The sequence below is a fragment of the Antedon bifida genome, chromosome 7, assembly GCF_963402885.1.
Source record: "Antedon bifida chromosome 7, ecAntBifi1.1, whole genome shotgun sequence".
Taxonomy (NCBI): domain Eukaryota; kingdom Metazoa; phylum Echinodermata; class Crinoidea; order Comatulida; family Antedonidae; genus Antedon; species Antedon bifida.
In genome coordinates, this window is record NC_136232.1 from 24084252 (window position 1) to 24101485 (window position 17234).

The 17234-nt window shown below is 37.1% G+C and overlaps 2 protein-coding genes across 4 annotated transcripts in view; one reads left to right on the forward strand and one right to left on the reverse strand.

The window, feature by feature from the left end:
* Positions 1-17234, forward strand: part of LOC144848768 (neuronal acetylcholine receptor subunit alpha-10-like) — a 171125-nt gene that overhangs the window by 21351 nt on the left and 132540 nt on the right. For 2 of the 3 annotated variants that reach the window (XM_078705681.1, XM_078705682.1), the window contains exon 6: positions 303-3968. In XM_078705681.1, coding sequence (XP_078561807.1) covers positions 303-747 — 445 coding nt within the window. In that variant the 3' untranslated portion in view covers positions 748-3968. Of the gene's footprint in view, positions 1-302; positions 3969-17234 lie in introns of those variants that run through there. The other variant, XR_013613917.1, reaches the window with a different exon arrangement.
* On the reverse strand, positions 12393-17112 carry LOC144849256 (large ribosomal subunit protein eL24-like). The gene is made up of 5 exons (XM_078706330.1): positions 17059-17112; positions 16849-16924; positions 16100-16347; positions 15627-15684; positions 12393-12555 (listed from the first exon to the last, which is right to left on the reverse strand). The coding sequence occupies exons 1-5, from the start codon at positions 17061-17063 to the stop codon at positions 12472-12474; spliced, it is 471 nt and encodes a 156-aa protein (XP_078562456.1). The 5' UTR covers positions 17064-17112; the 3' UTR covers positions 12393-12471.

A 17234-nucleotide genomic window follows, 5' to 3' on the forward strand; every position in this document is an offset into this window, starting at 1 on the left:
CTAATTCCTTTGCAGTTTACCAAAGTGTGTCAACTGGACGACACTAGCAAACTTTGGACAACTTTCCTGCCAAATAGTTTGCAAAATATCGTTTCCTAGTGTACACTAAAGCGTGGTTCCCACGAGTTGACCAACGACAAACCACTGTTCGAATAATCCATTGCTTGTGATTTGTAAAATCACTTAAGTTGCCTTACGTGATGTATTGAGTCGCTAGTGGGAACCAAGCTTTAGATTTAACACGTTTGCTAGTGTACACTAAGATTTTACACGTTTCTGAATCTTTTGTTTCTTTTCCACAGGACGGGACATGGTCGTAGTTCAACGCACCTTGTACCACGTGATATGAGTAATTATAGTATGTCTAGCCAGTATGGTATACACGTTCCTACAGCAAGATCTATCGAGGAGGAAAATGCGCTTGAAGACACCGGAAACGTGCTTTCACACAATTGCATTTACAAACTATATTTGAAACGCATTGCCACACCGGTTGATGATATACTTATTAGTATGCGTACAGCTAGCGAGAAAACGCGACGCGAAGAACGCATTTTAAGAGATTGGCAACGCGTTGCCGAAGTTATCGACCGTTTTATGTTCTTGATCTACGTTATCAGTACAATTTCTGTAACTATGGTCTTACTTTTGTTTAATCCAAAAAGAAGGAACGTAGATGACCTTGTGTTTGCTCCAGTTGATTTAGTGAATACATCTCGACCCTGGATTTGGACAGACGATCTCTAGATCAAATTTGATAAGAGTTGAGACGTTTACGAAACGATTTAACAACTCTGGGAGATAACAATCAGAATCGCTAATTCAACAGACTATATTTTTCATCCGCAAATTAATTAAATGCATTTCTAAACGAAAATAATAACTCAAGAAATTAGCAATCAATTTTTGGAAGTGTGATATCCATAAAAGATTATGTGTTTATAGATCTGAGTTGATTTCATAAAGCCTGGTTTTCACTCGCACGCAACACAACGACGTCGGCACAACACAAGTGAGTTGGCCAATCACAGCCGACAGTTCGGACAATCCATCGCGTAGTGAATTGTCAGTTTGCTTGCGGCGCGCTTACATCCATGCGTTGTGTTCAAGTGAGAACCAAGCTGTAGGCCTACACTTACTTTATTTCAAACTCATTTACATACCGCCTACCTCAGTAGCAGAACAATGTCAGTAACTCAAAGGGTCTAGGTTGCAGTGTTCCTGTCGAAAAAGGAAAAGTCCTGATGGACTGTCAAAAACTGAGGCTTTTAAATATCAAACCAGTTTAATTAATGAACCTCATAATCTACACTTTAAGTGGGAAATGCATACAAATATTTGCTTAAAGAGTAGCTCCGGAGTATTAACATTTCTATTGTTCATTATAAAATAAACTTATGCAACCTTGATCAAATTGGATCGAGAGTGGGGAATGAGAATTTGTGCTCCACAGAACAGGTTTGAATTTTAAAATAAACAATACAAATTTTAAACCCGGAGCCACCCTTTAAGCAAAATCGTTGTCTTAAAGTGGAACTCCGGTCTCTATTCCTATTGTTTGTATCTATTTATCTATCATAAAGTATAAACCTTTGCAACGACATTGATCAAATCTCCCTATTTTTCAACAGCGGCGAAACAGAACGGGCGTCGTGAAATATACCCCAATTTTAAAAGCTACTGAACACTACACTACTACAAGTAGCACACACATGTTTCTCTATCACTACCTAAACTCTACTGTTGTAGTTACATAAGCTACTTTTTTTCCACTACCAAGTATGTCATTGCTATGATTGCTACATAAATTCCAATGCTGCACTTATAAAACTTTAATACCGCATGTTTATTCTACTCATCAAATCACTTAAAAAACAGAAGTACCACGAAGTACATAATTTCTGCTGTTATAGCATACACACCCCACTGCTTCACTATAGTACCTACTTGCGAACATACTTCTTCTATTGCTACAAAAACTCCAGTAATTTTTTCCTTACTTACATCTTTCATTGCTACGTTCCACACAAGTCAAGTAATGTTCAGCGCATTGAGAGCTTGCTTATATGCGCTATATAAGAATGAACTATTATTATTATTATTACTACACTACCGAGTAATGTTGCTTACTCCCATTCGCTACAAAATTCCACTGCTTCACAACATTACTTTATTTCAACCACATACCTTATCTAATATTGCTATATTCTCTTTACATATAACAGCTTCATTTCATTTCTTACACTTCCACGTACATGTTTCTCTCTTGGCTACAAAAACTCCGCTGCTACACTACAGTACAGTCGACCTTCTCATTTACTTTATCATGTACTTTATTCCAACCACATACATTATCTAATATTGCTACGTATTCTTCACATATAACAGCTACATTTTCATTTCATTTATTAGACTACCACGTACATGTTGCTACTGCTGTTTCGCTACAAAACTCCGCTGCTACACTACAGTACACTCGACCTTCTTATTTACTTTATCGTGTACTTTATTCCAACTACATACATTATCTAATATTGCTACGTATTCTTCACATATAACAGCTACATTTTCATTTAATTTATTAGACTGTCACGTACATGCTTCTACTGCTGTTTCGCTACAAAACTCCGCTGCTACACTACAGTACAGTCGACCTTCTTATTTACTTTATCATGTACTTTATTCCAACTACATACATTATCTAATATTTCTACGTATTCTTCACATATAACAGCTACATTTTCATTTAATTTATTAGACTGCCACGTACATGCTTCTACTTCTGTTTGGCTACAAAACTCCACTGCTACACTACAGTATATACTACCACCTACACATTTCTTCTACATTGATACACAAAATCTAATGCTACATTACAACTTTATTATTACCACTTAAGCGTACCATACATTTCATCAATTTCTATACACAAACTCTACACTACAGAACTGTGATATTACTATACCACTTGAGGCATATCATGTTTATTTCTATTGCTACATTTTCTACACAATAATTGCAAAACAATTCCACTGCAGATGTTTTCCTTACATATGCCTACATCTTTCATTGCTAAGTTTCATAGGTAGCCAAGTCACGTAGTCAACTACTACACTACCAAGTAATGTTGCTTACAAAACTCCATTGCTTCACTGCAGTACTTTATTCCAACCACATACATTATCTAATATTGCTAGGTTTTCTAACAGCTACATAAATGCTACGCCACAGGTACTATCACGTGCAGGTGTTTTTCCACCGCTTGTACTCCACTCCGCTAATGCTACCTTACCAAATACATATTCTTCTTACTGCTATTTTTACTACACATTACACCAAGTTTGCTACTCACTAAGTGACACAACGAAGAAACGAATAGGCCTACTTGATACCCGCGCGTGCACATCGTGATACACTCAGCTCTCTGTGGTGACGTCATTGGAGACGATACTACAAGATTACACCGCCACAAGACAAACTTAGTCGTTTTATATCTGTACAAACATTTTCCCCAATTTATATTATAGCAGCTCGTTCAACTGTCCTTGTTGCGATCTTTTCCTGTACTTCCAATATTGAAAATAATTTCCATTTTATAAAATACTTAACACAATCATTTTTATTTTTCAACATATACTAAGCAATCAATTAGCTGTCAATTCATATGGCTATTTCTATTTTTCTACTGAAGAAAGTAGAGAAGAAAAATGTAACGAAAATTGGGTAGATAGTTAGAAAATAACGTGAAATGTAATGTCTAGGGTATGATGTTTTATGTGTAAAAAATTGGTTATGTTATAGTATGTTATAAGTATGGTATGTACATAGTATTATTGATTAAAAAAAATATGATGTTGTTAATGTTTATGAACATTAATAAAGATCTCCTCGACAACATAATGCCGACAGTTGTCGCAGTATGATGAAAATGTATGTTATATACAGAATTTTGTTGATGAAAAATAAAATATCTATATAGGCCTAGACACCAAAATGTCAACTCATATCCCACGGGAGCTACAACGTAATTGTAAACACAGCCCTCAAGCAAGCCACTGCAACGGCCCAGGCGACGGGATGCCCGTTGGGAAATATGGTTGAAACGTATCAAACCCATTGCCTGCTATTTTTATGCCATTTGAAAGAGGAAAAAAGGGTAAAACATTACTGTTTACAATTTATGAGATATTTGTCTTAAGAATAATTGATTACATATATCAATAAATGCTTCATTCGAGGCAACGACCGCCAAACGTTGTGTGTACTGAATTATTACAAATAAAAATGTTTTATAGTAGTATTTTATGAAAATTGTACCACTGTGCGATATGCTAAACGGAGAAGTGTTCAAATTGAATGTCATTAAAGGCATGTGTAGAAGGATCAATAAAACATCTTCATACATTTAATATAAACACATTACAAAGCATATGTTTATATAATAATTTTTTAACTCATTTTTGTAATTCATTTCATTACATGAATCCCATTCATAGCTATGCGCAATTTCTTTCTTTAAAAACAAATATATATTTAGGGAAATTGACAAGGATAACCATAAGCGAATTCATTCACTATCCTTCTTAAAGGGTGGCAATCCTGTTCACAAGACAAACATACACAAGATGCTGCACATACCAAAGTCTTATTGCAAGTCTTTGGGAGTGAAGTCTTTGGGAGTGGAGTTAGAAAACATTCTGACACTAACAGCACTTGAACCCAGGACCCTTAGATTGGTAGCCAAGCATCATATAATAACATAACATTATATCCAATTACCCAACTTCGCTCACAACCTCCCCCACCCCCCAACAATAACTTAACTGAATGGAAATCTTTCCAAGTACAACCATTGCCTTTGATTCAACTATGAATTTCATAATGCAGGCTCATTGTAAGTATCTACGTTTTACGAGCCTGGCTTCATTCAAGTCTCTCATCATATCCTGTATGTGAAGCCGCATTCATGTCAAACATAGTTCATTATGTAAATTGACGTATATTGCTAAAATTCACATGAATTTGTACGGATATCACAGGTCATATAAGGTACACATGTTGGCGAGAGGATGTATATATTTAATACATGTCGATCAATATAATATATTATTCAATGTATAAACGGTAAAGAGTGGGAAACACCTGCCTGTGACAAACATCGCCCAGATCAAGATTCGAACGGGAACTCATCTTTTTTGAATGCCGACGCCCTGTCATTAAACCACTAAATGGTTATATTCGATCAAATGTTCATTTTAAGTGAAATTTCGATTTGCAACGACCTGCTGTGGGATATGGGAACTTTAGGCCTATTATAATTACATTCAAGTTTGCTATTATACAAAATATTGAGGGCGCTAAAACATACCAAAATATTGAGGGCGCTAAAACATACCAAAATACAAAGCCATATATATAATAATAATAATAATGCATAAAAAAGATGGTACTAACGGCATTTAGTTTTTTGTAGGCCTATTTCACAAAAGGCCTAACAGGTGCCGTAGGCTAAAACATAGTAGCTTCAAAACCGAGTATCGCTATGAACTGTATCAAGCGCCGGGCTCGCCTTTGAACGTATTAAGACTATTAAAAATGTTATCGTCAGAATTCATGCCCACTAAGACTTCAATTGGCCTATGTAGCGTGTCATGATGTCACATTTTTGAAACACACGCAATTATCGCGTATGTTTCTGTTTTGACTTTTGCACAGTTTGCATGATTGTATCATACAAAGAGTGATTACATCCTCGCTGGTTTGCACATCAGGCAGACGTACAGGAATGGCGGACGGCTGACATTCACAGTGTGTTCATTTGCCGTGTCATACAAGGAACTCAACATGTAGAAAATATACAAATTGGCAAAGGAAGAACACACGTCGAACGGTAGAGAAGGTATTTCTGATTGCACCAATCAAAGAAATACTATCCTACCATACAATATTTATCCGTACAAAGTTTTGCAATTACGGCACCCAATCATAATATAAGGTATGTGTGAAAAAAAGGAAGCAATACACAAGCTATTGTATGAAAAAACGTGTGTGAAAACGGTAACGTCGTGCTAAAAACGCTGGTGTGTACTCATAATGCAAGCACGTAAAGAAATAGCTACCGAGATACCACAAAAAATGAGTGAAAAATTAAAAATCGCATGGCGTGTATAAAAAACAGCGAATATGCCAAAACGCATGTTAAACCTCTGTACTCAAAAAGAAAAATCGGGTGTCGAAAAAGCATCGCAGGTTTGATTTTACGCAGGCGCGGCAGGGGCAAACACAATTATCGGACACAAATTTCGTTGCGTAGATTGCGTTACGTTGCGTCACTAGGAGTGGGAACCAAGCTTTAATATGGGTTCTCTTTAATTCGACAAACTTTATTTGTAATTGTTGATATACAGTATAAAGGCTAGGAATATTGAAATTTGGAACCTAGACACGTTTGTAATATCAAAGATAATTCTTTGGTATTATCCATTTTATTAATTGTTTTTAAGTTAGGCGTCATGTATTTCAACTCTTACATCTTCAGCCTAAATAACTACTTCGAAAAGCAATCAACTTGCTTACTAATTAAAATGTAAATAGCATGTATCTTTAATGACTGGTATTTAATACTTAAACGCTCAGTCAATACGTCTAAACATTAACAGAATATTCACGCCTACACCGCAGTCAGTCGGAAAATTAATTACTCTATTATTAATTACGAGTAAAGAAAATATTAATGTGTTTTTTATGAATGATTTAAACGTAAACGGAATGTTAAGCGTGGTTCCCACTTTACACAATACAGCACTTCGCATTAATACGTTGCTGCGTTGCGTTCTAGTGGGAACCACGCTTTACAAATGTTCGTCGTCAGAATGTTTGTTAGTCAGGCGGCCAGTCAGTCGAAAATTGCAATTCGTCGGAATGTTGTTCGCATTATGTCTGCGCGTGTATAAAGTATCTATACTGTGTTCTTGATTTATTTACTCAGTGCCAAGCCTAATTGATTGTTTTATTAATCGAGTAAAAAATCAGCACAACAAATTAATTGATAATAATCATTAACCTAGTAATGTAAATTACATAATGATTGATAGCATCAGATATAATGCAAATGAAGTAATGATATTTTTATTGCTTGTAATTAAACCAATGTATAGGCCTACATTCGTTTAGTCGTGCGGTGTATACTTCGGATACGTACCGGTACGTTCACAATGAAGTTTAGGTACTTAACTTTCCGTAGGTCGTGAAGTGTAGGCCTAATATGTGGCTAGCCGTGTCTGGTTTTCTAGGGTATATATAACATTAAAGCGTGGTTCCCACTTGCGACGCAACGTAACGCAACCGACGCAACGTAACAAAATACCGTTCCAATAATTGTGTTTGCCCTCGGCTGCGTGAAATTAATCCTGCTTGTTGCGCGTCAACGTTAGCATGCCGTCGTAGACTTTGACCTGGTTCACCCCGCGTATTTTGAGTACGCGCTATACTATGCTTTCCGGTATTCTTGCGTTGTTGCGTGAAATCAAACTGATTTGATTCCCCGTACCGATGTTTGCAGCACTATTGCGTCTTCGGTTACCACTTGTGATTACGCAATACAACACTTTGCGTCGATACGTCATTGCGTTGCGTTCTAGTGGGAACCACGCTTTAACGAGTAGTATGCCCGAATGGTTTGACCAAGGATTGCCTTTGTCTGACTGAATGGCCAATGACCTGGCTGCTGATGAACCGAGGGGCGTACATGTTGAATAATAATAATACTACGTCTAGCTCGTATGAGTCAAAAACGTTTTTACCACTGTGCACACCATCCAGGAGCGTGGGTTCATAGCCTAGAACATGACACTGGCCACGTCTCGCTCGTATGAGAGTCAAAAACGTTTTTACCGCCGTACACACCATACTAGGAGCGTAGGTTCATAGCCTAAAATATGACACTGGCCACGTCTGGCTCGTATGAGAGTTAAAAACGTTTTTACCGCCGTACACATCACACCAGGAGCGTGGGTTCATAGCCTAGAACAATGACACTGGCCACGTCTCGATCATATGAGAGTCAAAGAAGTTTTTACCACTGTACACACCATACCAGGAACATGAGTTCATAGCCTAGAGTATGACACTGGCCACCTCTGGCTCGTATGAGTCAAAGACGTTTTTACCGCCGTACACATCATACCAGGAGCGTGGGTTCATAGCCTAGAACATGACACTGGCCATGCCTGGCTCGTATGAGAGTCAAAGACGTTTTTACCGCCGTACACATCATACCAGGAGCGTGGGTTCATAGCCTAGAACATGACACTGGCCACGTCTGGCTCGTATGAGAGTCAAAGACGTTTTTACCGCCGTACACATCATACCAGGAGCGTGGGTTCATAGCCTAGAACATGACACTGGCCACGCCTGGCTCGTATGAGAGTCAAAGACGTTTTTACCGCCGTACACACCATACCAGGAGCGTGGGTTCATAGCCTAGAACAATGACACTGGCCACGTCTCGATCATATGAGAGTCAAAGAAGTTTTTACCACTGTACACACCATACCAGGAACATGAGTTCATAGCCTAGAATATGACACTGGCCACCTCTGGCTCGTATGAGTCAAAGACGTTTTTACCGCCGTACACATCATACCAGGAGCGTGGGTTCATAGCCTAGAACATGACACTGGCCACGCCTGGCTCGTATGAGAGTCAAATACGTTTTTACCGCCGTACACATCATACCAGGAGCGTGGGTTCATAGCCTAGAACATGACACTGGCCACGTCTGGCTCGTATGAGAGTCAAAGACGTTTTTACCGCCGTACACATCATACCAGGAGCGTGGGTTCATAGCCTAGAACATGACACTGGCCACGCCTGGCTCGTATGAGAGTCAAAGACGTTTTTACCGCCGTACACACCATACCAGGAACATGAGTTCATAGCCTAGAGTATGACACTGGCCACCTCTGGCTCGTATGAGTCAAAGACGTTTTTACCGCCGTACACATCATACCAGGAGCGTGGGTTCATAGCCTAGAACATGACACTGGCCATGCCTGGCTCGTATGAGAGTCAAAGACGTTTTTACCGCCGTACACATCATACCAGGAGCGTGGGTTCATAGCCTAGAACATGACACTGGCCACGTCTGGCTCGTATGAGAGTCAAAGACGTTTTTACCGCCGTACACATCATACCAGGAGCGTGGGTTCATAGCCTAGAACATGACACTGGCCACGCCTGGCTCGTATGAGAGTCAAAGACGTTTTTACCGCCGTACACACCATACCAGGAGCGTGGGTTCATAGCCTAGAACAATGACACTGGCCACGTCTCGATCATATGAGAGTCAAAGAAGTTTTTACCACTGTACACACCATACCAGGAACATGAGTTCATAGCCTAGAATATGACACTGGCCACCTCTGGCTCGTATGAGTCAAAGACGTTTTTACCGCCGTACACATCATACCAGGAGCGTGGGTTCATAGCCTAGAACATGACACTGGCCACGCCTGGCTCGTATGAGAGTCAAATACGTTTTTACCGCCGTACACATCATACCAGGAGCGTGGGTTCATAGCCTAGAACATGACACTGGCCACGTCTGGCTCGTATGAGAGTCAAAGACGTTTTTACCGCCGTACACATCATACCAGGAGCGTGGGTTCATAGCCTAGAACATGACACTGGCCACGCCTGGCTCGTATGAGAGTCAAAGACGTTTTTACCGCCGTACACACCATACCAGGAGCGTGGGTTCATAGCCTAGAACATGACACTGGTCACGTCTGGCTCGTATGAGAGTCAAAGACGTTTTTACCGCCGTACACACCATACCAGGAGCATGAGTTCATAGCCTAGAATATGAGACTGGCCACGTCTGGCTCGTATGAGTCAAAGACGTTTTTACCGCCGTACACATCATACCAGGAGCGTGGGTTCATAGCCTAGAACATGACACTGGCCACGTCTGGCTCGTATGAGTCAAAGACGTTTTTACCGCCGTACACATCATACCAGGAGCGTGGGTTCATAGCCTAGAACATGACACTGGCTCGTATGAGAGTCAAAGACGTTTTTACCGCCGTACACACCATACCAGGAGCGTGGGTTCATAGCCTAGAACATGACACTGGCCACGTCTGGCTCGTATGAGAGTCAAAGACGTTTTTACCGCCGTACACACCATACCAGGAGCGTGGGTTCATAGCCTAGAACATGACACTGGCCACGTCTGGCTCGATGAGAGTCAAAGACGTTTTTACCGCCGTACACATCATACCAGGAGCGTGGGTTCATAGCCTAGAACATGACACTGGCCACGTCTGGCTCGTATGAGTCAAAGACGTTTTTTACCGCCGTACACATCATACCAGGAGCGTGGGTTCATAGCCTAGAACATGACACTAGCTCGTATGAGAGTCAAAGACGTTTTTACCGCCGTACACACCATACCAGGAGCGTGGGTTCATAGCCTAGAACATGACACTGGCCACGTCTGGCTCGTATGAGAGTCAAAGACGTTTTTACCGCCGTACACACCATACCAGGAACATGAGTTCATAGCCTAGAATATGACACTGTCCACGTCTGGCTCGTATGAGTCAAAGACGTTTTTACCGCCGTACACATCATACCAGGAGCGTGGGTTCATAGCCTAGAACATGACACTGGCCACGTCTGGCTCGTATGAGAGTCAAAGACGTTTTTACCGCCGTACACATCATACCAGGAGCGTGGGTTCATAGCCCAGAATATGACACTGGCCACGCCTCGCTCGCGAAGACGGCTTATATTATCACCATGTAATTTTATACTGCATCTTGTTTTTATGATTTTGTTTGTTCGAGGTTTTTCACTAATTGGAATTAAAGAAACCCTAAATGAGGCCTTGAGGCGACATTTGATTATGTCTGGCAATATTTATCAATCATTATTTGGTATAGTCTCAATATTAGCATACCGTATATAAATTATTTATAGATTACTTGAAGCAGTGATCATAACCCAAGGGCAAATATTCAACTATTTAATTATATAAAATATCTAGTGACCACACTAATAATTATACTGTACATGCATACACTTCATTCATTCTACAATCCATAATAATATTAGTAACAGTAATATTTTACAATCAATCAGTCTCAAGACAAAAAAAGGAACATAAAAGGACCAGACACCAAATATAATGGGGACCGAGATTCCCGTGGAATTTAGTAATAAGTACGATTACTGTAAGCAAGCCAATCTGCAGAGATCCAGAGTTCAAAGAGTTTATCCGCAGCTGCAACATGATCACTTATATCAGTCCCCAAATGCAAAAGGTCCACATTTTATAGGGCCTTAAAATAAATACAGATGTAGTGTATTATACATTATATTATGAAAATGGTCCAAAATATATTAATCCGCACCCACCCAAAAAAAATCATGCGTACGGCACTGTATATGCCCCTTACAGACACTGCGTCGCGGAGAATACTGTTGGTATTTGTCGCAGCCAGACACATATGATCAAACAACTTGTGGTCCAAAATAGCTTTTGTTTTTTCAATACATCAATGTTTGATAATCGCAGTATTTACAACTGTTGAAGGATACACATTAAAATTGTGTTATCTTCAGCTCGTTGTGCTTACGTCTTTGCATTGTGAACAGCGTCACGAAGAAAGGAGAAAGAAATTTGTTTTCAATGTAGACATTGGACCACTTCTTCCTATACTGGTGTTTTTAATGAATTTTATATTTAAATGGGTTTTTTTCTTTTATAAGCATCTGCTTCAAGAATTTACCCCTTTTCATTGTTTAATTCAATTTTGTAATTATAAATGTTAATTTTGTTGTTTATTTATCTACTTTATTTACAAAGAAAATAAAAGAAGTTGTCATTGTCCAAAGAAAACTACAGGTTACAACCGAAGGAGATAAAATTCATTTTTTTAGTCATTAGACCACTCATTTCTAGGTGGTCCAAAAGTTGGTTTTGTTTTTGTCCAATAAAACCTGATACACCATTAACACTTTTCATCATAGTAGATGATACTAGCGTAGACCACTCGTGATAATGGTCCAAAATTGCTTGTTTTAAAAAAAATAACAAGGCCATATACATGGCTGCAGTCGCGTGCGCAAATTCGAGTTAGTGTTTACCGACCGACCAACTGACATAGTGAGCTGTAGAGTTGCGCTTGCATGCGACTAAAAAATACACACTTTTTGAGAAGTTTGAGAACATGCAGCATTAAAAATTAGTTTTTTTCTCTAAACTTCACATTTTGACTACTTATTTTTTAACAAGTGGTCAAAAAAGGTTAACCCTGTCGTAAGCCAGTAGATTCTGACAATATATAAGTTGCTTCGCAGCAATAACATTTGAACAACCAACAGAATCATAGTTTACTTCACGATATGAAGTGGTTTATTTTTTTTTTAATCACATAGCTGAATAAATTTACAAAAGGCGTTGTTTTAACGCTTTCCTCCTACTCGTGGTGCCGCAGCTCTTGGTTGTTTCGTTGCCTTGCTTTGACCTGGTCTCTTCTGCTGAGACGTCTGAAAAAACAATCGTTTGTACAATAACTATACATGTTCACAAAAAAAAATATCATTTACTAATCATTCGTACAATAACTTTACATGATAAAGTTCACAAAATGATACGCTGTAAAAGCTCTGTCTACACTATCAATCTTTATGTGACAGAAAAATGTGATGTGCATGGACATGATGATGTCATATTCTATTCTATACAAGTTTTTATATGGCGCCCTACAAAGAACCGAGCGTCAAACAATACTTAATAATTAATATATCACTACCATATTTTGTTATATCACTACTTGGGCACACTTTTTTTGTCAAACTAGTTTGATAGTGTAGACAGAGCTTTAGATATAAATCACATTATATATTATTATTAGTGGACTATTGTGTTTTGAAGGCACAAGTGAATGTCCTTATAATCACTGATCATATACTGTGGCCGAATCGCAAACATGGTGCATGTCTGAACAGGATCATAGGTTATTACTGGGTCTTCAAAATTAAAAGAATATAATAAATATAGAATAAATAAAAGATAATTGTTTTGAATACCCCAACAAATATTTGAAACAAATATAAATCCTTAATAAAAAATGAATACTAAACAGTGCATCAGTAAGTGACTTTTGAAACTTATAATTTTAAAAAAATAAGATGATGAAAAACATGTCTAGAAGTGCTAAATAATTATCAAAACAATACTGTAAATGTGAAAGATAAATGTTACAGTTATACAATATTATCAGTCTTAGATGTCGGGTAATAACCTGCTCAACCAAGCACATTGCGACGCCGTTATAAAAATCAAACAATGCCGTATGAACTTATTTACAAGCCAATAACGTGCTAGGAAACAGAATGAGCGTAAAGTAATAAAATTGGTGTAAACGTTGATAGATATTGTGAAAATTATCGTCAACAAGTCTCCAGGGTAAACAGTGTTGTAACTGAAACACCTTTGAAGTTTCTCTAATAATTATCTGATTTATTTTATTGTTATATCAGCTTGAATGTACTCTCAAACTGACATGCCAAAAACCAATGCTAAAGCTCTGTCTACACTATCAAATGATGAGCCCATATATGGACAGAATGATGTCATATTACTACTATATTTGGGCATATCATTATTATATTTTGGCATATCACTACCTTTCCATTTTTTTGTTGTCTTTGTACTAGGATTATTTATGTATGTTTATGATTATGTGAATGAAAATAAAGAAAGAAAGAATTTTTGGGCACATCACTTTTTGTTATCAAACTAGTTTGATAGTGTACAGAGCTTTTAAGTATAATAAGCATTAAAATAATATTCAAATCATAAAAAGCAAATCACAATATACAGGTATGTACATAATGTTTTGATATTACTAAGATTTGAATTACCATACACTAGAATGTATAATTTAAATGTCTACGGGCAAACTTTCAAGACCAACGATCATATGATCAATTTCTAAAGCAACGTCCAAAAACTCAGCTTAGTGATCGAAAGGAAAATGAATTCTCACAGAAAAAAATAACAAGCTATGGACGTAAAACCTAATTTTTTTTTGTTTAATTACTGCAATCCCAGACAAATACTAATAATTCAACAATATGGTTTTAGTGGGCGTTTTTTTTTTAGATAAAAAAGGAAATTATTACAAAAGATTATTACAGTACCATCATTATGGTTGCCAAGTACCTTCTTAATATATCTTCTTAATTAAACGTAAACAGCATCTATTTGAATTTTAAATACTACTACAATTCAGTATAAATAACTTTCTACGAAAAGAAAAACCTTTCAACGTTGCTGCAAATTTGTTGTGTAAAATGCAGATTTTGGCATTTACATTTAGAACAAACATGCAATGATTTTGAATGCATTCGATTGTCATTTACCAACATTGAGTTCAAATAAATAATGTGACACACAGAAATGAATGACATTATAAGAGTGATAATATCAATGGCCAACACAATTTCACAAATACCTAATTCACCTATAATCACCCAGGATAGGTTTGCAAACTAATCACAAAGTCAAATGTGTGCACAAATGGATTGAATATACAGTTTAATCTAGACCTTACAAATCTATAATTTACATGTCCAGTATCAAGACAATAAATTTGATACAGTGTGACATGCATCACATGTGATGATACTGTATTCAATGTAACCTTAAAATAATTTGATACTGGTCAAAAGAATACAATGTATCAATCAGTATTCATTAGGCTTGATGCATTTAATTTTAATAGATTTAAACCTAATCCAATTTATGCATTGAAGGATTGTATGACGATGTTGATTAAAAATTGAATTTTGAGAATGATATTGCGCAATGGTAAAGGAATCAGTCGGAAATGCGAGAAGGCAGGATTGCCTCGCCCTTCCGATAGAACGTTAATTTATTGACCGTGTGTCCATAATAATGGATATGTTAAAGAACTTTGTACATTATCCTGAAAGAGTAAAGCTCTGTCTACATTATGAAATATGTGCCTAAATAAGGTAGTGATATTCCCAAATATGGTAGTGGTACGACATCATCTTGTCCATATATGGGCACATCACACGTTTTTGTCACATAAAGTTTGATAGTGTAGACAGGGCCTTTGGAGTTGTCCGACAACCATTTGTGTGCTGATCACTGGCATTTTGGCTGTTGCAAATCTATAGAGGGCCTAGTAGCATTTTATCATCAGTTTCTATACAGTTTTAAATTGTACATTCAAGAAGGGAGCAAGAAGTCCATGGATAAAATAATAATAATAGGTATGATAATTAGATAAAAACAACAAAAAAAAAACCCTATAAATAAAAATATACACATGATTTGCCTCAACAATAATCATTATACACTTAATATCAATATCAAACAGTCAATATACAATGGACCCTGTATTTTACTTTGGTATAGGACTAAAGTGGATAATATGTTTTTAAAAAAAGAGGATCTGTAAAATACAGTTTATGCTAGTTGTACCCGTGTGTCTATATAATTATTTGTAAATGAAGCAAATATGATGCCCCTCTCCCAGGGGTCGTATAGTGTGTCATACAATTGACAAGTGCATTATACTCACTTTACTTGGCTTAGAAACTTTTTGGGCTTGTTTGCTTCGCTTGGCATCCTTAGCAGCTCTACAAAAAATAATAGTGTATCCAACAATTAAAATATGATGTAGGTTAAACAAATTTTATAATACTTCAAGGCTTTCAAACCATTTGATATACTATAATGACCATTTAAATACACATCAAGTTTTTGTGAACACTTGCTAATACATTTTTTATCCAAATACTGTACACAAATTTTGATTTACAAGAAGTTGAGGTAATGATAAGGCCTGAAAAACTGATTCCCAAGCTTAACCGAACCAAATTTGAGAAAATCTAGGTCATGTTTTTATGCGCTTTAAACATAAAAAAAAAATTTAAATAATATTTCTTATTTTTTATAAACTGCTAAACAACACCTAGGTCTAGAGCATCTCTTTTAAAAATTTAAATTGCATGTATGAGTGATTTTTACTTCGGTGGTCATTATGGTACTTACTTGACTGCTTGCTCTCTTTGGGCCTTTCTTACTTCTGGTTTCTGGTTCCTCTTTGCCATAATGTCAGCCAGAGATGCGCCTGTGATTGACCTTTGGTACTTTGCAGTACGTCTTGTTCTCTTCTTCATCACTTCTTCCTGGGTTCCCTTCTTATGTTTACGTCTGTACAGGACAGTCCAGTTGATTTCACGGGGGTTGCGGCGCATCATGAAGGATGCTTGGCATTTGCCGTTCATAAAGTTGAAAACCTGAAAGTATAACAAATTATTTTATTTAAAAATTTGTTGACAGTATTTATTTTTATTTTGACGTAGCAATTCATTTTGTAAGCAAAAGTAGGCCCATTTAAATAAAAAAAAAAGTGCACTAAATAAATCGTTCTTCCACGATCATATCTATAGGCCTACATCTCAATAAATAGGTGTAGATATCATATAGCTTGTGGATTTCATTTACGCCTAGGTGGTGTTCCCGAGGTGGTGTTACGACGTAGCCACTTTTTATAAGGGTTTTGTATTCATATTGACGTTTACTTTGTAAAGACCAGTTTGTTGTGAGATGTTATTTACTTTTTTTAAACAGAAACGTGTGCAGAAAGATAGCATTTTTAAGTAGAAAACCTATCTGTTATTTGCTATATTTGACAAAGCGCCGTATCGTTATCAACCAGGCCATTTATCATTACACCCTAGCAAGGTACAGTGTAGCAAGGGTAAGGTACGTGTCTATCATCAATCATTCGGTCTTACTTTTCCATCGATCCTAGCGTAACGCTTCCCATGACCGGGTTGGATTTTATATCCACTGTAATTGCACAGCTCGAGTCTATAAATAAAAAGAAATATCAATTTACTAAATGAGTATATATTAATTATTCAGTAGAAGTAACAATTTAAAACTATTGTTTACGATACATATGATTTTTAAGCAATATTTATACGTCTATAAAATATTCTTACTTCATTTTGACCGAATCGGAAAAGCAAAAGAGTGATGGGATGGGGTCAAATATGGTGCTGACCTTTGTTTAATTTATCATACAGTGTTTAGTAAAACATACTTTAAAATATGAAATCTTACATTTTTATCAGTAAACTCTTAAAATATTAATTCTTAAATTTTTTTAAAATGAAGA